Source organism: Tachyglossus aculeatus, chromosome X2 (genome assembly GCF_015852505.1).
Source record: "Tachyglossus aculeatus isolate mTacAcu1 chromosome X2, mTacAcu1.pri, whole genome shotgun sequence".
In the NCBI taxonomy this organism is placed as follows: Eukaryota; Metazoa; Chordata; class Mammalia; order Monotremata; family Tachyglossidae; genus Tachyglossus; species Tachyglossus aculeatus.
This window is the reverse complement of record NC_052100.1, coordinates 4855296-4878528: the sequence shown is the minus strand read 5'-3', so window position 1 is coordinate 4878528 and position 23233 is coordinate 4855296. Positions and strand designations below refer to the sequence as shown.

Below are 23233 nucleotides of genomic sequence, written 5' to 3'. Positions count from 1 at the left end.
CTGCTGAGCTCACGGCCCCCGGTCCCCACCCCGGCTCTGGGGTTGGGCCTTTTGGGGAGCTGTATTGGGGTTGGACAGTGCAGGGAGCCCTGGTTCCCCAGAGTGTGGCAGATGGCCCTGGGTGGCCTTGGGGGAGGAAGGGGCGGGATCCGATTTAAGAGACCTCTCTCCTCTCGCTTTCACTTTACTTTCTAGAGCCCGGCCGAAGACGGGGAAACTGAGTGTGTTGGCTTCAGGGAGGGAACCCAAGGTCACGTAACTCCCGGGGAGGTCTGAAACCAGACAGCCCGGTGCCACCCAGCCAGCCCGTTACCACCCGGACAACCAGCCAGCCAGCCCTGTGCCACGGTAAAGAGCCCTTTAAACCTCTTGTTGACCTGGCCCTATTTAGTAGCTGAAGATGGGGTGGATGGGGACTGCCCGCTGCCTATTTCCTTGGCATCTGCGGCCTCTGTCCTTGTGTCGAATGGTTGGAGAGGGGCTTGGGGAGAAAGGGAGGGGAAGGCGGAGATGGGAAGGGTGGGCAGTGGGGCAGAGAGGGGATACTGGGTAGGAGGAGGACAGCGGAAAGACCATGAGGAGGGGGGAGCACTGAACTTTAGAGGGGTCCAGTGGGCCCGTTGGGGGCCCGTCCAGGCTACCGGCCGAGCCTGGGGCCGAGAGGAAGCCCGCAACTGCTGTTAGCGGGGAGAAAGCTCACCTGGGTCCCAGACCCCGGCCCCTCCCTGCTCAGCCTCCCCTAACAGGTTCAGCGGCCATTCATTTATTCATTCAATTGTATTTATTGAGCGCTTACTGTGTGCAGAGCACTGGACTAAGCACTTGGGAAGTACAAGTTGGCAACATATAGGGACGGTCCCTACCCAACAGCGGGCTCGCAGGCCAGTGAGGGCCCAAACCCAGGGGCAGGGAAGGGGGTGGTCCTCAGGTCATAGGATCTGCAGCAGTTTCCAGAGGGCACGCTGAGTTTGGGGGGGACCCTCCCTGTCTATGGGGCCAGGAACCCTGCCACCCCCCACCCCGGGGCCCCACTTCTTGCCTGAAAATGGGGCAGCTGGAGCCTGTGCGCACACATCGGATGGGTGTGTTTTCCCGGCCTGCTTGTGTGCGTGTGTGCATATGCACAGATGCTGCGGGCAGTTAACACAGCACCACCACAAGGGATGGTTTTGTTGTGTGCCCGCCTGGCCTTTTCCGAGTCCCCCCAACGCAAATATGCTCCCCCACCCTACACACACACACCCATAGGTAAACTTCCTCATCAGGGGTGTCTCTGAGTTCAAATGACAGCTGTACATTAGAGAGGCAGTGAGGCCCAGTAAATAGAGCTCGGGCCTGGGAATCAAAAGGTCATGGCTCTGCCACATGTCTGCTGTGTGACCGTGGGCAAGTCACTTCCCTTCTCTGGGCCTCAATTCCCTTATCTGTAAAATGGGGATTAAGACCGTGAGCCCTATGTGGGACAGGGACCTGTATATATGTGTATATGTTTGTACATATTTATTGCTCTATTTATTTATTTATTTTACTTGTACATATCTATTCTATTTATTTTATTTTGTTAGTATGTTTGGTTTTGTTCTCTGTCTCCCCCTTTTAGGCTGCGAGCCCACTGTTGGGTAGGGACTGTCTCTATATGTTGCCAACTTGTACTTCCCAAGCGTTAAGTACAGTGCTCTGCACACAGTAAGCGCTCAATAAATACGATTGATTGATTGATTGATCGACAGGGATTGGGTCTAACCTGATTATCTTCTATCTACCCCAGTGCTTAGAACAGTGCCTGGCACATAGTAAGTTCTTAGCAAATACCATAATTATTAGTATCATTAGTGTGTGCATATGCGTACTTTCAGAAAGCGTGTCTACGCGTGCGTTGGGAAATGTCTGAGGAGCAGGTGTTTTAGGTATAGTACAGCGACTGGCACATAGTAACCACTTAACAAATGCCATAATTATTACTTTGTGCCAAGCACTGTACCAGTTGATGGGATAGAGACAAGATAATCACGTCCCACATGAAGCTCACAGTCTACATAGGAGGGAGAACAGGTGTTGAAGCCCCATTTTGAAGATGAGGGAACTGAGGCTAAGAGAAGTTAAATGATTTGCCCAGGGTCACACAGCAGCAGCGTGGCACGGGCTTGGGAGTCAGAGGTCATGGGTTCAAAACCCGGCTCCACCAATCGTCAGCTGTGTGACCTTGATCAAGTCACTTAGCTTCTCTATGCCTTGGTTACCTCATCTGTAAAATGGGGATTAAGACTGTGATCCCCACGTGGGACAACCGGATCACCTCGTATCCCCCTCCAGCGCTTAGAACAGTGCTTTGCACATAATAAGCACTTAACGAATGCCATTATTATAATGGGGGAGCCGGGGTGAGAACCCCGGGGTTTCTGTGTTGGTGGTGGGGTGTTTCTCTGGGTGAGGGGGGGTTTGTGTGTGTATGTGTGCACATTAACTTTGGAGGTGCGGTCTCCAGTGGGTGGGGCTGAAAAAAAGGTCTGGGAAGCAGGTGTCGGGGCCAAAGTGAGAGGGATAGAAGGGTAGAGGGGGAGGGGAAAGATAGGGTTGGGAGGATCTGACCAAAGCTCTGCTGCATCGTCCATTTCCTGCTGCTTCTCTTCCTTTTCTCCCCCTCCAGTTCCTCTTTCCCTTCTTCTTCTCCTGCTTTCCCCCGCCCACTCTTCTCCTACTCCTTCCCCCTGCTTCTCCTTCCTAAGAACCCCCTTTCTCCACTCATTCCCCCACCCCCAGAAGGACCCCCACAGTCCTTCTAGACTGTGAGCCCACTGTTGGGTAGGGACCGTCTCTATATGTTGCCAACTTGGACTTCCCAAGCGCTTAGTACAGTGCTCTGCACACAGTAAGCGTTCAATAAATACGATTGAATGAATGAATGAATGAGGGGTGTGTGCGCTTTCTCTCTCTCTCTCTCACACACACACACACACACACACACACACACACTCTCAGTCCCTGGCCTCAAGTGCCTCCCAAATCCTCCCCCGCCCCCCACCTAGACTTGGGGAGTACCAGAGCGTACTGCGCGGCTGAGTGGAAAGAGCCCGGGCTTTGGAGTCAGAGGTCATGGGTTCAAATCCCGGTTCCGCCACTTGTCAGCTGTGTGACTTTGGGCAAGTCACTTTACTCCTCTGAGCCTCAGTGACCTCATCTGTAAAATGGGGGATTAAGACTGTGAGCCCCTCGTGGGACAACTTGATCACCTTGTAACCTCCCCAGTGCTTAGAACAGTGCTTTGCACATAGTAAGCGCTTAATACATGCTATTATTATTATTATTACTGAATTCTCAGTCGACCCCTTAGAAAATCCTTCCCAGAGACTGGGGGCGGGAGGCTGCCAGTGAGAGACTGGAGGGGCAGGGAGAGGGGTAAGTAAAGGGAAAAAATTCAAATGCAGTCACCCCCTCTTCTCCATCCCCGGCAGCTTCATTCCCGAGGTCTCACAGCAGACAAATGATATTGATGCCTGTTTACTTATTTTATTTTGTTGTCTGTCTCCCCCTTCTAGACCGTGAGCCCATTGTTGGGTAGGGATTGTCTCTACCAGTTGCCGAATTGTACTTTCCAAGAGCTAAGTTCAGTGCTCTGCACACAGTAAGCGCTCAATAAATACGATTGAACGAGTGAATGAATGAAATGAGAGAGTGGGATTAGAACCCAGGTCCTTCTGAGTTCCAGGCCTGTGCTCTGCGTCGTGCAGTGCCTGGTTCCGTTTTCTCTTTTGCCTCCTTGTCCTTCTCCACATAAAGTACCTGCTGTCAGAGAACCGTTCCCTTCTTATTTGCTGTGCTCTATCCTGGTCTGTCCTCACCAACGGACTCCCAGCTGAACGCCGGGTCATGGCATCATCTGAGTCATTTTACCACCACTTCCTTAAAATGTTGACTCGGTTTCCCAATTTCAGCTTTCCAGGCAACTGCTACTGGGGTTCCTGCTGTGGCTAACGGTCCCTCCCCACTCCCACCCACCCGGCTGGCTCAATGGAAAGAGTCATGGTCTTTGGAGTCTTTGGAGTCAGAGGTCATGGGTTCAAATCTCAGCTCCGCCAATTGTCAGCTGTGTGACCTTGGGCAAGTCACTTAACTTCTCTGGGCCTCAGTTCCCTCATCTGTAAAATGAGGATGAAGACTGTGAGCCCCCCGTGGGGCAACCTGATGACCTCGTGACCTCCCCAGTGCTTAGAACAGTGCTTTGCACATAGTAAGAGCTTTATAAATGCCATCATCGTCATCATCACATAGTAAGTGCTCAATAAATACGATTGAATGACTGAATGAATCTGTGTTGAGGGGAGCAGAGCTTCACACTACCAGGTTAATCCAAGCACTTCTCTCCCACCTTGACTACTGGCTCGGCCTCCTCACTGACCTCCCTGCCTCCCCTCCCTCTCCGCTCCAAGTCTATACTTCACGCTGTTGCCTGGATCATTTTTCTAAAAAAATTGTTCAGGCCGTGTTTTCCCACTCCTCGAGAAACTCCAGTGGTCACCCATTCACTTCTGCGTCAAACAGAAACTCCTCACCATCAGTTTTAAAGCACTTGATCCCTTTGCCCCCTCCTACCTCACATCACTGCTCTCCTATTACAAACCAGCTCATACACTTCGCTCCTCTGATGCCAACCTCCTCACTGTACCTGGAGCTCATCTATTTCGCCTCCGACTTCTCCCCCACGACCTGGAATGCCCTCCCTCTTCATGTCCGAAAGGCAATGACTCTCCCTACCTTCAAAGTCTTACTGAACGCCCACCTCCTCCAAGAGGCCTTCTCTGACTAAGCCCTCCTTTCCTCTTCTCCCACTCCCATCTGCGTCATCCTGATTTGCTCCCTTTATTCCCCCCTCCCTCAGCCCCACAGCATTTTTGTCCATAGCCATATTTTATTTATTTCTATTAATGTCTGTCTCCCCCTCTAGACTGTAAACTCATTGTGGGTAGGGTACGTGTCTATCAACACTGTTATATTGTAATAATAATGCCATTTATTAAGCGCTTACTATGTGCTTAGAACAGTGGTTCTAAGCGCTGGGGAGGTTACAAGGTGATCGGGTTGTCCCACGGGGGGCTCACAGTCTTACTCCCCATTTTACAGATGAGGTAACTGAGGCAAAGAGAAGTTAAGTGACTTGCCCAAATTCAAACAGCTGACAATTGGCAGAGCCGGGATTTGAACTCATGATCTCTGACTCCAAAGCCCGTGCTCTTTCCACGGAGCCACGCTGCTTCTCTACTCTCCCAAGTGCTTAGTACAGTGCCCGGCACATAGTAAGCGCTCAGTAAGTACCATAGGGGTCATAGGGGGTCAGCTGACACCCACCATCTCCTTAATTCCCAGCCAGTTTCATGTCCCATCCCACTCCCAGATCCGCGTGGTGTTGGGGCGTCGGGGCATCCCAGATTCCCATCTGCCCCCCTCTCCCTGCAGCCGGCTGCCGTCCAGTGCCCACGATCGGGATGAGCTCCCCTCGGAGTGAAGTGCTCAGGGAACCGCTGCAGAATGGGGCCCCCGAGGTGGTGAGTCCCCAGACGTGGCCCCGCTCCCGACCCCCGCCCCTTTTCACCCCTCCATTCCCCTCTCCCCCAGACCCTTTTCACACCCCTATTCCCCGCTTTCCCCAGCCCCTTTTCACACCCCTATTCTCCTCTTTCCCCAGCCCCTTTTCACCCCCCCAGTCCCCTCTCCCCCAGACCCTTTTCACCCTCCAGGCCCCTTTTCACACCCCCGGTTCCCTCTTTCCCCAGCCCCTTTTCACCTCCCCAGTCCCCTCTTTCCCCAGCCCCTTTTCACACCCCCATTCCCCTCTCCCCCAGCTCCTTTCCACACCCCTAGTCCCCTCTCCTCAGCCCCTTTTCACACCCCCATTCCCCTCTCCCCCAGCTCCTTTTCACACCCTCTTCTCCTCAGTTTTTTTACACCCCATTATTCTTTCACACACCCCTTTCTCCTCTCCCAGACCTTCTTTACCCCCTTCCTCCCTCCCCTTTTTCACACCCCCATTCTCCTCCCCTCATCCCTCTTGACTGTGAGCCCGTTGTTGGGTAGAGACCGTCTCTATATGTCGCCAACTTGTACTTCCCAAGCGCTTACTATAGTGTTTTGCACACAGTAAGCGCTCAATAAATACGATTGAATGAATGAATGACCCCCGGCAACCTGCCCTGGCCTAGCCCGGTACCTAGCCCTGATGCATGAGAAATGCCCTCCAGCCCTCATGTGCCCCCGCCCTGCTCCAGGGCTCTGGAGGAGAGAGGACCATCAGAGGTGATGTGTGGGTCACCAGGGTTCCTTCTGCCCTCTACCACTTAGGCTTGGTGTGCCCATGGGGCTCTCAGCCCTGTCCCCCTAAACACACCTCTCTCTCTCTCTTTCCAGGTGCAGGAGTACCTGCAAGTCTATGACCTGTCTGAGGAGCAGCTCCGGGTAATCCAGGCCCACATCCTGGAGGACATGGAGCGTGCGCTGAGCCGGAGGCAGACCAAGAGCACCTCCTCCATCCAGATGCTACCCACCTACGTGCGCTCCACCCCACATGGCAACGGTGAGTGGGTGGCCACGGCCAACTCCCAGCTGGGCCCCTGTTCCGCCTGCTCTGGGGCCCCGAGGAAGAGGGTCCCCTTCCCCTCCCACCCCCAGCCCCTTCCTTTGCCCTCTGCCACCCCTCCGCCCGGTTCATGTGGCCCTGAGGGCATGAGAGGCAGGTTCCCACCAATCCCTCAGCCCGTGGCAAATCCTCCAAGTGGGGATGGGAGGAGGGGCCTGCAGGAAGGGGCTGGGGAAGTTAGGGATCTCAACCCAACCCCTTCCTACCTCCTGTCCCACCCTCAGAGAAAGGTGACTTTCTCGTGCTGGAGCTGGGTGGCACCGATGCCACTCTGCGCGTGCTGTGGGTGACGCTGACCGGTGATGCCCACCATAAGATAGAGCCAAAGAGCCAGGTGTTCTCCATCCCCTCGGACGTCATGTTGGGATCCGGTCTGCAGGTGAGCACCTGAACGCCCGGAAACAGGACCCGGTCCAAGCGTGGTCCCCATCCGAGCCTGGACCGGGTCCGAGCCGGGCCCGGGCTGAGAGTGGTTGGCCGATGTTGGCCAAGGGCCAACCATGGGAGTTCCAGGGACAGTGGGGAGAGGAAGGGAGTGCCAGGTCAGAGCCCAGGGAAGAGGTGGGCCCAGGGTACCCTAGCCCAGAGATCCAGCCCCCCACCCAACTCTCTCCCCCTGCCCCAACAGCTCTTCGACTTTGTGGCCAAATGCCTCACCAACTTCCTGGATCAGCAGCAGGTCGGGGGAGACAAGCAACCCATCAAGATGGGCTTTAGCTTCTCCTTCCCCTGTCACCAGACCGGCCTGGACCGGGTGAGGCGGGCAAGGTGGGGTGGCACTGGGAGAGGGATGGGGGGAGGACACCATTAATTCATTGGGGGCAGGATGGGGAGGTGGGGAACTTGGAGGTGGGAGTGAGGGGCAGAGGAGGCCTCGAGGGAGTGGGGGCCTCCTGCTGAGAAACTGAGGATGGGGGGGGCGGTGACCAAAACAGACACTCTGACCCTGCCACCGCCTCCTCACCTTTCATCTCAGAGCACCCTCATCTCCTGGACAAAAGGCTTTAAGTGCAGTGACGTGGAAGGGAAGGATGTGGTACAGCTGCTGAGAGATGCTATCAAGCGGCAAGAGGTTCGGCAGGGTCAGGGGATCGGGAGAGGCCTGGGGGTAAGGTGGTGGGGAGAGGGCAGGCCCAAGTGGGTGAGAAGGCTGGGGAGAGGAAGACGGAGATCTGGGCTTGAGGTGTGTGTGGTTGCTTTTAGCCCAGGTAGGAGTGGGCACCAGGTGCTCCCCCCCTTGCCCCCATAACCCCTGAGGCCCCACTCCTGCCCTCTGTCTCAGCAGAAGTACAGGATCGATGTGGTGGCCGTGGTGAATGACACGGTGGGCACCATGATGAGCTGCGGCTCTGAGGAGCTGCCCTGCGAGATCGGGCTCATTGTGGGTGAGAGCTCCCTCCACTTCCCCTGTCTCTCATCTCCCCCTCAGCTTCCCTCTGGGCACCCCAAGCTGCCCATGGCATCCCCAAGTCTTCCCCAGCCTCTTACCTCCATGCCTCCCCAGGCTTCCCCTCTGCCTTCTCCCCACCTTTCACCTCTTCCAACCTTCCTCGGCCTCCCATCTCCTCCAGCCTTCCCTCTACTTCTCCCTCATAATAATAATAATAATGATGGTATTTGTTAAGCGCCTGCTATGTGCCAAGCCCTGTTCTAAGTGCTGGGGGGATGCAAGGTGATCAGGTTGTCCCACGTGGGGCTCACAGTCTTCACCCCCATTTTACAGGTGAGGGAACTGAGGCCCAGAGAAGTGAAGTGACTTGGCCAAAGTCATCCAGCTGACAATTGGCAGAGCTGATATTTGAACCCATGACCTCTGACTCCCAAGCCCGGGCTCTTTTCACTTAGCCATGCTGCTTCTCTGTGCCTCCCCATGCCTCCCCTCCACCTTCCCTAGCCTCCCCATGTTCTTCTCGGCCTCCTCCCTCCCATGGCCTCCCAGGTGGGAAGTTTACTGGTCCCACACTCCCCCTTCCACACACCCCTAAGAGCGATCCGGTCCGTGACCCCCTGCCCTTCCCCGGGTCCGGGGCCCGGCCTCACAGACACAGGTACCAACTCTTGCTACATGGAAGAAGCGCGGCATGTGGCCGGTTTGGAGGAGGAGCAGGAAGGAGGAAAGATCTGCGTCAACACGCAGTGGGGCTCCTTTGGAGATGATGGGTCCCTGAAGCAGACCTTTTTTGATGTCCAGCTGGACCTGTTCTCCCTGAACCCTGGAAAGCAACGGTGAGGTTGGGAGCAGGGGTTGTCCAGCCGTGCATCAAGGGATGGTGAGGTGGGGGGAGAGTGGGGCCTAGGAAGGGGATGGGCATAGTATGGGGCATGGTGAGTCTAATAATATAATAATAATATTTGTTAAGCACTTACTATGTGCCAGGCACTGTCTAAGTGCTGGGATAGATATAAGATAATCAGGTTGGACATAATCTCTGTCCCGCATAGGACTCACGGACTTAATTCATTCAATCGTATTTATTGAGCACTTACTGTGCGCAGAGCACTGGACTAAGCTCTTGGGAAGTCCAAGTTGGCAACATCTAGAGACGGTCCCTACTCAACAACGGGCTCACAGTCTAGAAGGGGGAGACGGACAACGAAACAAAACATGTGGACAGGTGTCAAGTCATCAGAATAAATAGAAATAAAGCTAGATGCATATCATTAACAAAATAAATAGAATAGTAAAATATGTACAAGTAAAATAAATAGAAGTTCTAAGCGCTGTTCTAAGCACTGGGGAGATACAAGGTGATCAGGTTGTCCCACGTTGGGCTCACAGTCTTCATCCCCATTTTCCAGATGAGGTAACTGAGGCACAGAGAAGTCAAGTGACTTGCCCAAAGTCACACAGCTGACAAGTGGCAGAGCTGGGATTAGAACCCATGACCTCTGACTCCCAAGCCGGGCTCTTTCCACTGAGCCACGCTGCTTCTCTAAGGATCTGGGTTCTAATCCTGACTCACCTACTTGTCTGCTGTGTGACCTTGGGCATGTCAGTTCCCTTTTCTGTGCCTCAGTTCCCTCATCTGTAAAATGCAGATTAAACCTGTGAGCCCGACGTGGTTCTTCATCCAACCTGATTAGCTTGGCTCTACCCCAGGACTTAGTACAGAGCTTGACACATAGTAAGTGCCTAACAAATGCCATTATTATTATTACTGTGGGAGCAGCCAACGCTTAATATAGCGCTTGTCATATAGTTAAGTGCTTAAATGCCACAATTATTATTACCCCCAGGGCTCCTGAGGATGGGTGGAGTCTGGGGTGGGGGGTAGCATCTAGCTGGGGTCCAGGGGGTGTGAGGGGGTGCCCAGACCTGCGGGGGAAGAGGGGTTGGGCGCATCTATGACCCCCGGGACCCGTCCCTGCCCGGCAGGTTTGAGAAGATGGTCAGCGGCATGTACCTGGGCGAGCTGGTCCGCCTGACGCTGGTCCATCTGGCAGAGAAGGGAGCGCTCTTCGGCGGAAACGTCTCCGAGGCTCTCAAGAAGCACAACGCCATCCTCATCCAGCACGTGGTGAAGATGGAAGAGTGAGTGGGCTGGGTCGGGGGCAGGGAGCGTGTCTACCAACTCTGTTCTGTTGAAATAATACTAATAATAATAATGATCAGACTCTCCCAAAGGCTTAGTACAGTGTTCCGCACGCAGTAGGCGCTCAGTAAATACGGTTGATTGGTGGGGGGGAGGATGAGGTGGCAGAGGGCTTTTCAACCTCGATCCTGGAGGTGGGATTTGGGCATCTGGGTCCATCCTGAGAGCCATTTTTTTAGGGGGGGTATAGAAAGAGGAAGAAGGGAGAGTCGAGGGGGCATCCTCCCCACCTCCCAGCTCGCAGCCAAGGATGCCCACCCTGTGAGGCGAAATACCATCGATGGATTGATGGATTGGTTGCTATTTTGTCTCCCCCTCTAGACTGTAAACTTGTTGCAGGCAGGGAAAAGATCCGTTGATCCTGTTGGGCTGTACTCTCCCAAGCACTTAATACGGTGCTCTGCAAAAAGTAAGCGCTCAATAAATACGATGGATTGAGGCTGAGCAACTCAGTGCCCCGATGCCCGCCTTCCGGCCTACCCCCTGAAGCCTAGAATAATAATAGTGGCATTTATTAAGCGCTTTCTGTGCGCAAAGCACTGTTCTAAGCGCTGGGGAGGAGCAGCATCATCCTTCTCTCTGATCTCCCATCCTCGTGTCTCTCTCCACTTCAATCCATACTTCATGCTGCTGCCCGGATTATCTTTGTCCAGAAACGTTCTGGGCATATTACTCCCCTTCTCAAAAATCTTCAGTGGCTACCAATCAATCTGCACATCAGGCAGAAACTCCTCACCCTGGGCTTCCAGGCTGTCCATCCCCTCGCCCCCTCCTACCTCCCCTCCCTTCTCTCCTTCTCCAGCCCAGCCCGCACCCTCCGCTCCTCCGCCGCTAATCTCCTCACCGTACCTCACTCTCGCCTGTCCCGCCATCGACCCCCGTCCCACGTCATCCCCCGGGCCTGGAATGCCCTCCCTCTGCCCATCGGCCCAGCTAGCTCTCTTCCTCCCGTCAAGGCCCTACTAAGAGCTCACCTCCTCCAGGAGGCCTTCCCAGACTGAGCCCCTTCCTTCCTCTCCCTCTCATCCCCCTCTCCATCCCCCCCCCATTTTACCTCCTTCCCTTCCCCACAGCACCTGTATATATGTATGTATGCTTGTACAGATTTATTACTCTATTTATTTATTTATTTATTTATTTTACTTGTACATATCTATTCTATTTATTTTATTTTGTTAGTATGTTTGGTTTTGTTCTCTGTCTCCCCCTTTTAGACTGTGAGCCCACTGTTGGGTAGGGACTGTCTCTAGATGTTGCCAATTTGTACTTCCCAAGCACTTAGTACAGTGCTCTGCACATAGTAAGTGCTCAATAAATACGATTGATGATGATGATGGGGAGGTTACAGTGTGATCAGGTTGTACCATGGGGGGCTCACAGTCTTAATCCCCATTTTCCAGATGAGGTGACTGAGGCCCAGAGAAGTTAAGTGACTTGCCCGAAGTCACACAGCTGACTAGAGGCGGAGTCGGGATTTGACCTCTGACTCAGGTCATTTTAGACTGTGAGCCCACTGTTGGGTAGGGACTGTCTCTATATGTTGCCAATTTGTACTTCCCAAGGGCTTAGTACAGGGCTCTGCACATAGTAAGCGCTCAATAAATACGATTGATGATGATGATGATGGGGAGGTTACAGTGTGATCAGGCTGTACCATGGGGGGCTCACAGTCTTAATCCCCATTTTCCAGATGAGGTGACTGAGGCCCAGAGAAGTTAAGTGACTTGCCCGAAGTCACACAGCTGACTAGAGGCGGAGCCGGGATCTGACCTCTGACTCAGGTCATTTTAGACTGTGAGCCCACTGTTGGGTAGGGACTGTCTCTATATGTTGCCAATTTGTACTTCCCAAGGGCTTAGTACAGGGCTCTGCACATAGTAAGCGCTCAATAAATACGATCGATGATGATGATGATGACTCCCAAGCCGGGGCTCTTTCCACTGAGCCACGCTGCTTCCCCGGCTGAAGCACCCCGCCGGAACCTGAGGTCCTAGGCCTGGCTCACCTCTGTGCCCCCTCCCTCTGTTCCCGCAGCCCGTCGGCCGGGCTGGCCCAGACCCTGGCCCTCCTGAAGGAGCTGGGGCTGGCGGCCAGCGAGCAGGACTGCCGGCTGGTCCAGCAGGCGTGCAAGGCCGTGTCCACACGGGCCGCCCGGCTCTGCGCCGCGGCCCTGGCAGCCACCCTCAACCGTCTGCAGAGCAACCGCGAGCTGGCTCGGCTGCCCGTGGCCGTGGCCACGGCTGGGGCCGTGTGCCAGCAGCACCCCAGGTAAGGGGGCGGGGTGGGCCCGAAGCAGCGTGGCTCAGCGGAAAGAGCCCGGGCTTTGGAGTCAGAGATCAGGGGTTCAAATCCCGGCTCTGCTTTGGGCAAGTCACTTCTCTGTGCCTCAGTTACCTCATCTGTGAAATGGGGATTAAAACCGTGAGCCCCCTGTGGGACAACTTGATCACCCTGTAACCTCCCCCAGCGCTCAGAACAATGCTTTGCACATAGTAAGCGCTTAACAAATGCCATCCTCATCATCGGAGAAGCAGCGTGGCTCAGTGGAAAGAGCCCGGGCTTTGGAGTCAGAGATCAGGGGTTCAAATCCCGGTTCTGCTTTGGGCAAGTCACTTCTCTGTGCCTCAGTTACCACATCTGTGAAATGGGGATTAAAACCGTGAGCCCCCTGTGGGACAACTTGATCACCTTGTAACCTCCCCCAGCGCTCAGAACGATGCTTTGCACATAGTAAGCGCTTAACAAATGCCATCATCATCATCAGAGAAGCAGCGTGGCTCAGTGGAAAGATCCCGGGCTTTGGAGTCAGAGGTCAGGGGTTCAAATCCCGGCTCTGCCAACTGGCAGCTGTGTGCTTTGGGCAAGTCACTTCTCTGTGCCTCAGTTACCACATCTGTGAAATGGGGATCAAAACCGTGAGCCCCCTGTGGGACAACTTGATCACCCTGTAACCTCCCCCAGCGCTCAGAACAATGCTTTGCTCATAGTAAGCGCTTAACAAATGCCATCCTCATCATCAGAGAAGCAGTGTGGCTCAGTGGAAAGAGCCCGGGCTTTGGAGTCAGAGGTCATGGGTTCAAATCCCAGCTCCGCCAATTGTCAGCTGTGTGACTTTGGGCGAGTCACTTCACTTCCCTGAGCCTCAGTGACCCCTTCTGTAAAATGGGGATTAAGACTGTGAGCCCCAAGTGGGATGACCCAATCACTTTGTATTCTCCCCAGTGCTTAGAACAGTGCTTCCTTCTAGACTGTGAGCCCACTGTTGGGTAGGGACCGTCTCTATATGTTGCCAACTTGTACTTCCCAAGCGCTAGTACAGCGCTCTGCACACTGTAAGTGCTCAATAAATACTATTGAATGAATGAATGCCTTGCACATAGTAAGCGCTTAATAAATGCCATCATCATTATTATTATTATTGTTATTGTCAGCAGCCCAGGGGAGGGGCCGTGTACTAGCATCATCCCACGGGCGGAGAAGCAGCGTGGCCGAGTGAAAAGAGCCCGGGCTCGGCAGTTGGAGGCTGTGGGTTCTAATCCCGGCTCCACCACTGGTCTACTGTGTGGCCTGGGGCAAGCCGCTTCACTTCTCTGCACCTCAGTGACCTCATCTGTAAAATGGGGCTTAATAATAATAATGATAGCATTTATTAAGCACTTACTATGTGCAAAGCACTGTTCTAAGCGCTGGGGAGGTGACAAGGTGATCAGGTTGTCCCACAGGGGGCGCACAGTCTTCATCCCCGTTTTACAGATGAGGGAACTGAGGCACAGAGAAGTCTGCTCTGTGGTCTGGGGCAAGCCGCTTCACTTCTCTGCACCTCAGTGACCTCATCATCATCATCAATCGTATTTATTGAGCGCTTACTATGTGCAGAGCACTGTACTAAGCGCTTGGGAAGTACAAATTGGCAACATATAGAGACAGTCCCTACCCAACAGTGGGCTCACAGTCTAGAAGGGGGAGACACTACCCCAGCGCTTAAAACAGTGGGACAACCTGATTACCTCATATCATTCATTCATTCATTCAATCATATTTATTGAGCGCTTACTGTGTGCAGAGCATTGGACTAAGCACTTGGGAAGTACAAGTCGGCAACATAGAGAGACGGTCCCTACCCAACAAGGGGCTCACAGTGTAGAAGGAGGAGACACTACCCCAGTGCTTAGAACGGTGCCCATAGTAAGCTCTTAACAAATGCCATCGTTATTATTATTATTATCCTAGGGACGGGGCCAGGGTGGGCCCTAATAATAATGATGGCATTTGTTAAGCGCTTACTTCGTGCGAAGCACTGTTCTAAGCGCTGGGGTGGATACAAAGTGATCAGGTTGTCCCATGTGGGGCTCACAGGCTTACTCCCCTTTTTACAGATAAGACCCAGAGAAGTTAAGTGACTTGCCCAAAGTCACACAGCTGACAAGTAGCGGAGCCGGGATTAGAACCCGCGACTTCTGACTCCTAAGCCCGGGCTCTTTCCACTGAGCCACGCTGCCAGGGGCACAGAGAGGGCACAGGGGGAGGGCAGGGAGAGTCCCAGTGCCCAGCCCAGCTCGTGTCCCCCTTGCCCTCTGGCCCCGCAGCTTCAGCCGGATCCTTCAGGAGACGGTCAAGGCATTGGCCCCGGCCTGCGACGTGTCCTTCGTGCCCTCGGAGGATGGCGGCGGGCGCGGGGTGGCGGTGGTGACGGCGGTGGCCTCCCGCCAGGCCACGCACCGGCGACTGCTGGCAGAGACGTTGGCCCCGCTGCGGCTGAAGGGGCATCAGCTGCAGGCGCTGCAGGCCCAGATGCAGGAGGCGATGGAGCGGGGGCTCTGCGGGGAGGCGTCCTCCCTCCGCATGCTGCCCACCTTTGTCCGCGCCACGCCCGACGGCTCCGGTGAGGCCAGGGGCTTGGGTGGCACGGGCACCTCCTTCATTCACTCAGTTAATAATAGCATTTATTATTATAACTGATACATATGTAATATATATATATATAATAGAAATTATAAGGAAGAGAGCCAAGCTAGCTCTCTTCCTCTCGTCAAAGCCCTACTGAGAGCTCACCTCCTCCAGGAGGCCTTCCCAGACTGAGCCCCCCTTTTCCTCTCCTCCTCCCCAGCCCTCCAGCCCTACCTCCTTCCCCTCCCCACCGCACCTGTATATATGTTGGTACAGATTTATTACTCTATTTATTTTACTTGTATATATTTACAACAAATATACTCCTTCATTCACTCAGTTAATAATAGCATTTATTATTATAAATGATATATATGTAATATATATATATAATAGAAATTATAAGGAAGAGAGCCAAGCTAGCTCTCTTCCTCTCGTCAAAGCCCTACTGAGAGCTCACCTCCTCCAGCAGGCCTTCCCAGACTGAGCCCCCTTTTTCCTCTCCTCCTCCCCAGCCCCCGGCCCTACCTCCTTCCCCTCCCCACCGCACCTGTATATATGTTGGTACAGATTTATTACTCTATTTATTTTACTTGTATATATTTACAACAAATATACTCCTTCATTCACTCAGTTAATAATAGCATTTATTATTATAAATGATATATATGTAATATATATGTAATAGAAATTATAAGGAAGAGAGCCAAGCTAGCTCTCTTCCTCTCGTCAAAGCCCTACTGAGAGCTCACCTCCTCCACGAGGCCTTCCCACACTGAGCCCCCTTTTTCCTCTCCTCCTCCCCACCCCCCCGGCCCTACCTCCTTCCCCTCCCCACCGCACCTGTACATATGTTGGTACAGATTTATTACTCTATTTATTTTACTTGTATATATTTACTATTCTATTTATTTTGTTAATGATGTGCATCTAGCTTTATTTCTATTTATTCTGATGACTTGACACCTGTCCACATGTTTTGTTTTGTTGCCTGTCTCCACCTCCTAGACTGTGAGCCCGTTGTTGGGTAGGGACCGTCTCTCTATGTTGCCGACTTGTACTTCCCAAGCGCTTAGTCCAGTGCTCTGCACACAGTAAGCACTCAATAAATACGATTGAATGAATGAATGAATATTAAGCGCTTACTATGTGCAAAGCACTGTTCTAAGCGCTGGGGGGGATACAAGGTGATCAGGTTGTTCCACTTGAGACTCACGGTCTTAATCACCATTTTCCAGATGAGGTCACTGAGGCCCAGAGAAGTTAAGTCGCTTGCCCAAGGTCACACAACTAACAAGTGGTGGAGCCAGGATTCGAACCCATGACCTCTGACTTCCAAGCCCACGCTCTTTCCACTGAGCCACGCAGGAAGCAGCATGGTACAGTGGATAGCACACGGGCCTGGGACTCAGAAGGTCATTGGTCCTAATCCCGGCTCCGCCACTTGTCAGCTGTGTGACCTTGGGCAAGTCATCACTTCATTCCTCTGGGCCTCAATTCCCTCCTCTGTAAAATGGGGATTAAGATCGTGAGGCCCCTATGGGAGAGGGACCGTGTCTGACCTGATTCTCTCGTAACTACTCCAGCGTCGTACAGGCCTTCCCAGACTGAGCCCCTTCCTTCCTCTCCCCCTCGTCCCCCTCTCCATCCCCCCATCTTACCTCCTTCCCTTCCCCACAGCACCTTTATATATGTATATATGGTTGTACATATTTATTACTCTATTTATTTATTTATTTATTTATTTATTTTACTTGTACATTTCTATCCTATTTATTTTATTTTGTTGGTATGTTTGGTTCTGTTCTCTGTCTCCCCCTTTTAGACTGTGAGCCCATTGTTGGGTAGGGACTGTCTCTATGTGTTGCCAATTTGTACTTCCCAAGCGCTTAGTACAGTGCTCTGCACATAGTAAGCGCTCAATAAATACGATTGATTGATTGATTGATTGGCACAGAGTAAGTGCTTAACAAATACCATAAATAATAATAATAATGAGGGGTGGATGGGGTTTCACTGGTCTCCCACCAGCTATGGGGCCCGTTGGCCCCTTTGTGTCTGAGCAGGTCGCAGACCACCCCGGGAGGCCCGACCCGGTTCCTTGTGGGTTCGGGGCAGGGCCGAGGAAGCTGGGGGTAGAGGGATGGCCCGTTCTGGGGGGCCCTAGGCTCCAGTCACCATCGCTCGCTCCCTCCACACAGAGCGAGGGGACTTCTTGGCCCTGGATCTCGGCGGCACCAACTTCCGGGTGCTCCTGGTGCAGTTGCGTGCCAGGGTGGAGAGCGGCATCAGCATCACCAGTCAGGTCTACTCCCTCCCCCAGGACGTGATCCAGGGCACCGGAGAGCAGGTAGGGTCCCTGGCCAGCCCTGGGCCAGGCCTTGCCCCCTGCCTGCTCAATCAGCGGTATTTATCGGACGCTTACCGTGTGCAGAGCACTGTACGGAGCACTTGGGAGAGCTGGTAGGCACGTTCCCTGCCCACGTTGAGCTTGCTCCTCGCACCTGGGACCCGGGGGGCAGGGCCAGCCTCAGGGCCCCTCCTCACTCGGCCCCCATCCCCACCACCCCCGTCTCTTCCAGCTCTTTGACCACATTGTGAACTGCATCGTGGACTTCCAGAAAAAGAACGGGCTGGCAGGGAGAGTCTTGCCTCTCGGCTTCACCTTCTCCTTCCCCTGCCAGCAGCTGGGCCTGGACCAGGTGGAGAGAGTCCCGGGGGGCGGGGAGGGCAGGGAGAGGCGACGGGGTGGGGTGAGGGGGCTCAGTCACCAAACACGGAGAAGCAGCATGGCTCAGTGGAAAGAGCACCGGCTCGGGAGTCAGAGGTTGTGGGTTCTAATTCCGGCTCCGCCACTTGTCAGCTGTGTGACTTTGGGCAAGTCACTTCACTTCTCTGTTCCTCAGTGACCTCATCTGTAAAATGGGGATGAAGACTGTGAGCCCCACGTGGGACAAGCTGATTACCTTGTATCTACCCCAGTGCTTAGAACAGTGATTGGCACATAGTAAGCGCTTAATAAATGCCATCATTATTATATGGAGCCTCAAGGCCTGTGGGGCGGAAAAGAATCAGGCCCAGTCGTGGCCCCTTCTGGGCTCCCAAGCCGAGAGGTGAGACCGTCTACCCAGCTCCCATAGACCAAGCAACCTGCCCCCAAAATGAGGAACAGCACGGCTGCTGGGGAACCTGTCTGAAGGAGCATGGCACAGTGGACAGAGCACAGGCCTGGGATTCCTAAGGTCATGGGTTCTAATCCGGTCTCCGCCACTCGCCCGCTGTGTGACCTTAGGCAGGTCACTTCACTTTTCTGGGCCTCAGTGACCTCAGCTGTAAAATGGGGATTAAGACTGTGAGTCCTTTGCAGGACAGGGACAGTGTCCAGTACGATTTGCTTGTATCCACTCCAGCGCTTAGGACGATGCCTGGCGCAGAGTAAGCTCTTAACAAATACCATCATCGTTATTATTATTGTTATTATCCGGGCCGTGGTGCGGGTGATAATAGTTGTAGGGGCAGCAGTGGCAACAGTGTAGATCAACGTACTGACCACTGGGAAAGAATAGAGAGGTGGGGATTAGTCAGGGAGGGCTTCCTGGAGGAGGGGGGCTTTGAGCTGTGGGTTGGGGAAGGGAGGTAACGCGGTGGAGAGGAGGAAGAGGGGAAGGCAATCAGGGTTGTGGCCCAAGGGGTGGCGTGGTCCCCTCTCCTCCGGTGGGAGTGGTCAGGTCAGAGACCACCTCACCTCTTTAAAGGCCCCAGATGGGATTTGCACCTGATGCCCCCTCCCTCTTCTCACCCACAGGGCATCCTCCTGAGTTGGACCAAGGGGTTCAACGCATCCAACTGTGAGGGCAAGGATGTGGTCACCCTGCTCCGCCAGGCCATTGCCCGCAGAAAGGTGGGCCTCGGGGCCAACTGGGGCTGGGCATGGAGAGTCCTCGCTGTAGCCATGGTATTCATTCATTCATTCAATCGTATTTATTGAGCGCTTACTGTGCGCAGAGCACTGGACTAAGCGCTTGGGAAGTACAAGTTGGCAACATAGAGAGACGGTCCCTACCCAACAGTGGGCTCACCCGCTGGGGGTACAGCCCCTTACCAAGAGCTGGGTAGGGTCCACGGGGGGAGAACGAGGCAGGGTCTCGTGCTAGCAACAGCAGTGGACTGGACTACTCTTGCCAACTTGTACTTCCCAAGCGCTTAGTACAGTGCTCTGCACACAGTAAGTGCTCAATAAATACGATTGAATGAATGAATGAATGACTAGGGTGGCTCAGTGAATAGAGCACAGTACTGCGAGTCAGAAGGACCTTAGTTCTAATCCCGGCTCCGCCACATGTCTGTCCACATGTCCACATGTCCACATGTTTTGTTTTGTTGTCTGTCTCCCCCTTCTAGACTGTGAGCCCGTTGTTGGGTAGGGACCGTCTCTCTATATTGCCAACTTGTACTTCCCAAGGGCTTAATACAGTGCTCTGCATATGATAGAATGAATGAATGAATGTCTGCTGTGTGACCTTGGGCAAGTCACTTAGCTTCTCTGGGCCTCAGTTCCCTTATCTGTAAAAATGGGGATTAAGGGTGTGAGCTTCATATAGGACAGGGACTGGGTCCAACCTGATTAGCTTGTATCCACCTCAGCTTTTAGTACAGTGCGTGGCACATAGTAAGCACTTAACAAGCACCATAATTATTATTATTACTGGACTGGCACAAATGCGGAATGCTTGGTGTCAGCCCACTGGAAACAGAACCCCCTGGCCAGACCCCTAATCTCGGGGGCTGGGGGAGGGCATCCGTCCCCGGGGGAGGTGGCCCCTCTTCCCTAAAGGCCCGTGGGGCTCCCGCCAGTCACCATGGTGATGGCGTTGCCTGGTAACTGGCGTCCCCTTGTCTACCCCAGGATGTGCAGCTGAACGTTGTTGCCATCGTGAACGACACGGTGGGGACCATGATGTCCTGTGCATACGATGACCTCCGTTGTGAGGTCGGCCTCATCGTCGGTGAGTCGGGGGGCAAATATGGGCCCAATTCCCCTCTTTGTGGAGCCGGAAACCGGGGAGCAGGGCCCGTCCACCCACCACAGCCGGGTGCTGGGGGAGCGGGCCCTGTGGCCTCTCCCTTAGGCTCTGGACTTTGTCTTTGGATCTAGCTCCCCTTCTCTTAACAACTTGGTTGATCAAATAAGTTCTAACTCTGCCCCTTCATCATGCATGTACAGTTCCGGCTGCCACATACTAACAATAGTAAGAATACCTGTAAAGCACCGACTGTGTACAGCGAAGGAATGGTCGGGTGGGACTTAGGCACGGCCTCTGTCTCTCATGGGAGAAGATGCTCTGCTCGATCACTGGGGGAGAGTCAGGGATGGAGAGGGGAGAATTAGGGGGTGGAATGGTCCATGCTGGGTCACTGGGGGAGAGGCAGGGGGAGAGAGGAGAGCTTTAAGGGGGTCACTCTCTCCCTAACCACAGGGCAGAGGTATTGGTCGAAGGCAGAGACCTGGGCAGGGTGGGGTGTGGGGCTGCGCCAGACTCTCGGGACCTAGGGGGTGATGCCCGTGGTGTCCTGAGCAGGCAGAGCTAGTGCTGGGGTCCATTCTGATGAGGGGAGAGGAGGCGGAGGGGTGCAGGGGGAGCGGTGAGGACCCCTAGCCAGCGGGTGCTCCACAGGGACGGGCACCAACGCCTGCTACATGGAGGAGATGAAGCACGTGATGACACTGCCCGGCGAGGAGGGGCGCATGTGTATCAACATGGAATGGGGGGCGTTTGGGGACGACGGGGGGCTGGATCACCTCATCACCGATTTTGACTGCATGGTGGACAAGAACTCCATCAACCCGGGAAAGCAGAAGTGAGCGCCACGGGGGGGGGGGGGCAGACAGGGGAGCTGGGGGCCTGGAGGTCAGAGGGGGCAGGAGGACAGAAGTGGGGTGAGGGAGGTCCTGATGTGGGGGGGATTGGAGGGGTGCAGTGAGTCCCCCAACCCCAAGCCCGTGGGCGGCCTGCAGGGGTGAGCACCAACGCCTGCTACGTGGAGGAGCTCCAGAGGGGAGGGGAGGGGGGGAAAGCCTGCAGGGATTGACCCCCCCCCCTCCCCGGGGTACCCTGGGCATCCCCACAGGTTTGAGAAACTCATCAGCGGCATGTTCTTGGGTGAGATCGTCCGCTCCATCCTGCTGCACCTCACCAAGCGCGAGGTCCTGTTTCGGGGCCGCGAGGTCAACCGGCTCCAGACCAAGGATATCTTCAAGACCAAGTTCCTGTCGGACATCGAGAGGTGCCGGACCCTGGAGGGAAGGGCAGGGGCAGGAATGACCCTCCATTTGAAGGGGGGGGGAGGGCAGGACCAGTCCTGCACTTGTACCCTGGTGGGTGGCTGCCTCGGGGCCCACTCTGCCCGTCAGTGTGGTCTAGTGGTTAGAGCCCCGGACCTGGGCGTTAGTTGCGATCCCAGCTCCGCCACTTGCTGCCGTGTGACCTTGGGGAAGTTACTTAAGTTCTCTGTGCCTCAGTTCCCTCATCTGTCAAACAGGGATTAAGACCGTGAACTCCATGCAGGACAGGGACTGTGTCCAACCGAATTTGCTTGTACCTAGCCCAGCTCTAAGTATGGTGCCTGGCACAGAGTAAGCACTTAACAGATACCACAATATCTACTATTGTCAGCTGTGTGACTTTGGGCAAGTCACTTAACTTCTCTGTGCCTCAGTTCCCTCATCTGTAAAATGGGGATTAAGACTGGGAGCCCCCTGTGGGACAACCTCATCACCTTGTAACCTCCCCAGTGCTTAGAACAGCGCTCTGCACATAGTAAGCACTTAATAAATGCCATCATTATTATTATTATTACTATTGGCCTGTCTCCCCCTTCTAGACTGTGAGCCCGCTGTTGGGTAGGGACTGTCTCTATATGATGCCAACTTGTACTTCCCAAGCGCTTAGTACAGTGCTCTGCACCCAGTAAGCGCTCAATAAATACGACTGAATGAATGAATTGGCCCCCGGCTTGCAGACGGTGGGCAGGAGGGCCAAGAGGGGGGGACTTGAGGGGCCAACCCGCCCAACTATCCATCCTGACGCTCTCCTTCCTCCTGCCCCCCCATTCCCAGGGACAGCCTGGCCCTGCGGCAGGTGCGGGCCATCCTACTGGATCTGGGCCTGCAGCTGACCTGCGACGACGCCCTGGTGGTGCGGGAGGTTTGCCAGGCCGTGTCCCGGCGGGCCGCCCAGCTTTGCGGGGCCGGCGTGGCAGCTATCGTGGAGAAAATCCGCCGGAACCGGGGGCTGGACCAGCTGAGTATCACCGTGGGCGTGGACGGGACCCTCTACAAACTCCATCCACAGTGAGTGTGCGGGCTGGGAGCTGGGGAGCATTGGTACCCCCCCGCATCCTTCCCCCGGGGCCGGCCGTGACCCCTGGCTTCGTGTCCCCTGCAGCTTCTCCAGTCATGTGCAGGAGGTGGTACGGGAGCTGGCGCCGCATTGCACTGTCACCTTCCTTCAGTCGGAAGATGGATCGGGCAAGGGAGCGGCGCTCATCACAGCCGTGGCCTGCCGCGTTGCCAACCAGACTGGACCCTGACCAGCCGGCGCAGGGTCCTTGCTGCCCCCACCCTGGGCCGGGCCGAGGCTGCAAGCCTTGCCTTCTCTGGCCTGTCACCCCTGGGAGTCTTCCTGGAGAGAACAGCTGCTATTTATTACCCGATTGGAGCCACTGGAGTTATATCGATGAAGAAAGCAACAGGAATCAGGTTCACTGGAAGCTTCTGGTCCGTCTCCCCCGCCTCACTCCTCTCCCACCCTTCCCTTGGAGTGTCATCGCTTTGGAGGTGCCCAGCCCCGAGGGTGATCCCGAGTCCAGGGAAATATTTCCTGTGAGAAGCAGTGTGGCCTCGCAGATAGAGCCTGGGGGCTGGGAGTCAGAAGGACTTGCCACTTTTCTGCTGTGTGACCTTGGGCAAGTCGCCTCACTTCCTCTGTGCCTCAGTTCTCTCATCTGTAAAATGGGGAGTAGGACTCTGAGCCCTCTGTGGGACAGGGACCATGTCCAACCTAAAAACTTGTATCTATCCTAGTGCTCAGTTCACTGGCTGGCACACAGTAAGCGCTTAACAAAT

At 54.5% G+C, this 23233-nt stretch overlaps 1 protein-coding gene across 1 annotated transcript; it reads left to right on the top strand.

Annotated features, from left to right (window-relative positions):
• The first annotated feature begins 236 nt into the window (after positions 1 to 236).
• HK3 (hexokinase 3) lies at positions 237 to 23055 on the top strand. The gene is made up of 19 exons (XM_038771084.1): positions 237 to 348; positions 5452 to 5540; positions 6400 to 6565; positions 6853 to 7007; positions 7257 to 7382; positions 7605 to 7700; positions 7914 to 8013; positions 8671 to 8854; positions 10005 to 10160; positions 12256 to 12489; positions 14808 to 15103; positions 17310 to 17458; positions 17691 to 17810; positions 18914 to 19009; positions 20015 to 20114; positions 20784 to 20967; positions 21238 to 21393; positions 22226 to 22459; positions 22554 to 23055. Exons 2-19 carry the CDS (start codon positions 5481 to 5483, stop codon positions 22696 to 22698), a joined length of 2757 nt encoding a protein of 918 aa, XP_038627012.1. The 5' UTR covers positions 237 to 348; positions 5452 to 5480; the 3' UTR covers positions 22699 to 23055.
• Positions 23056 to 23233: the final 178 nt, after the last annotated feature.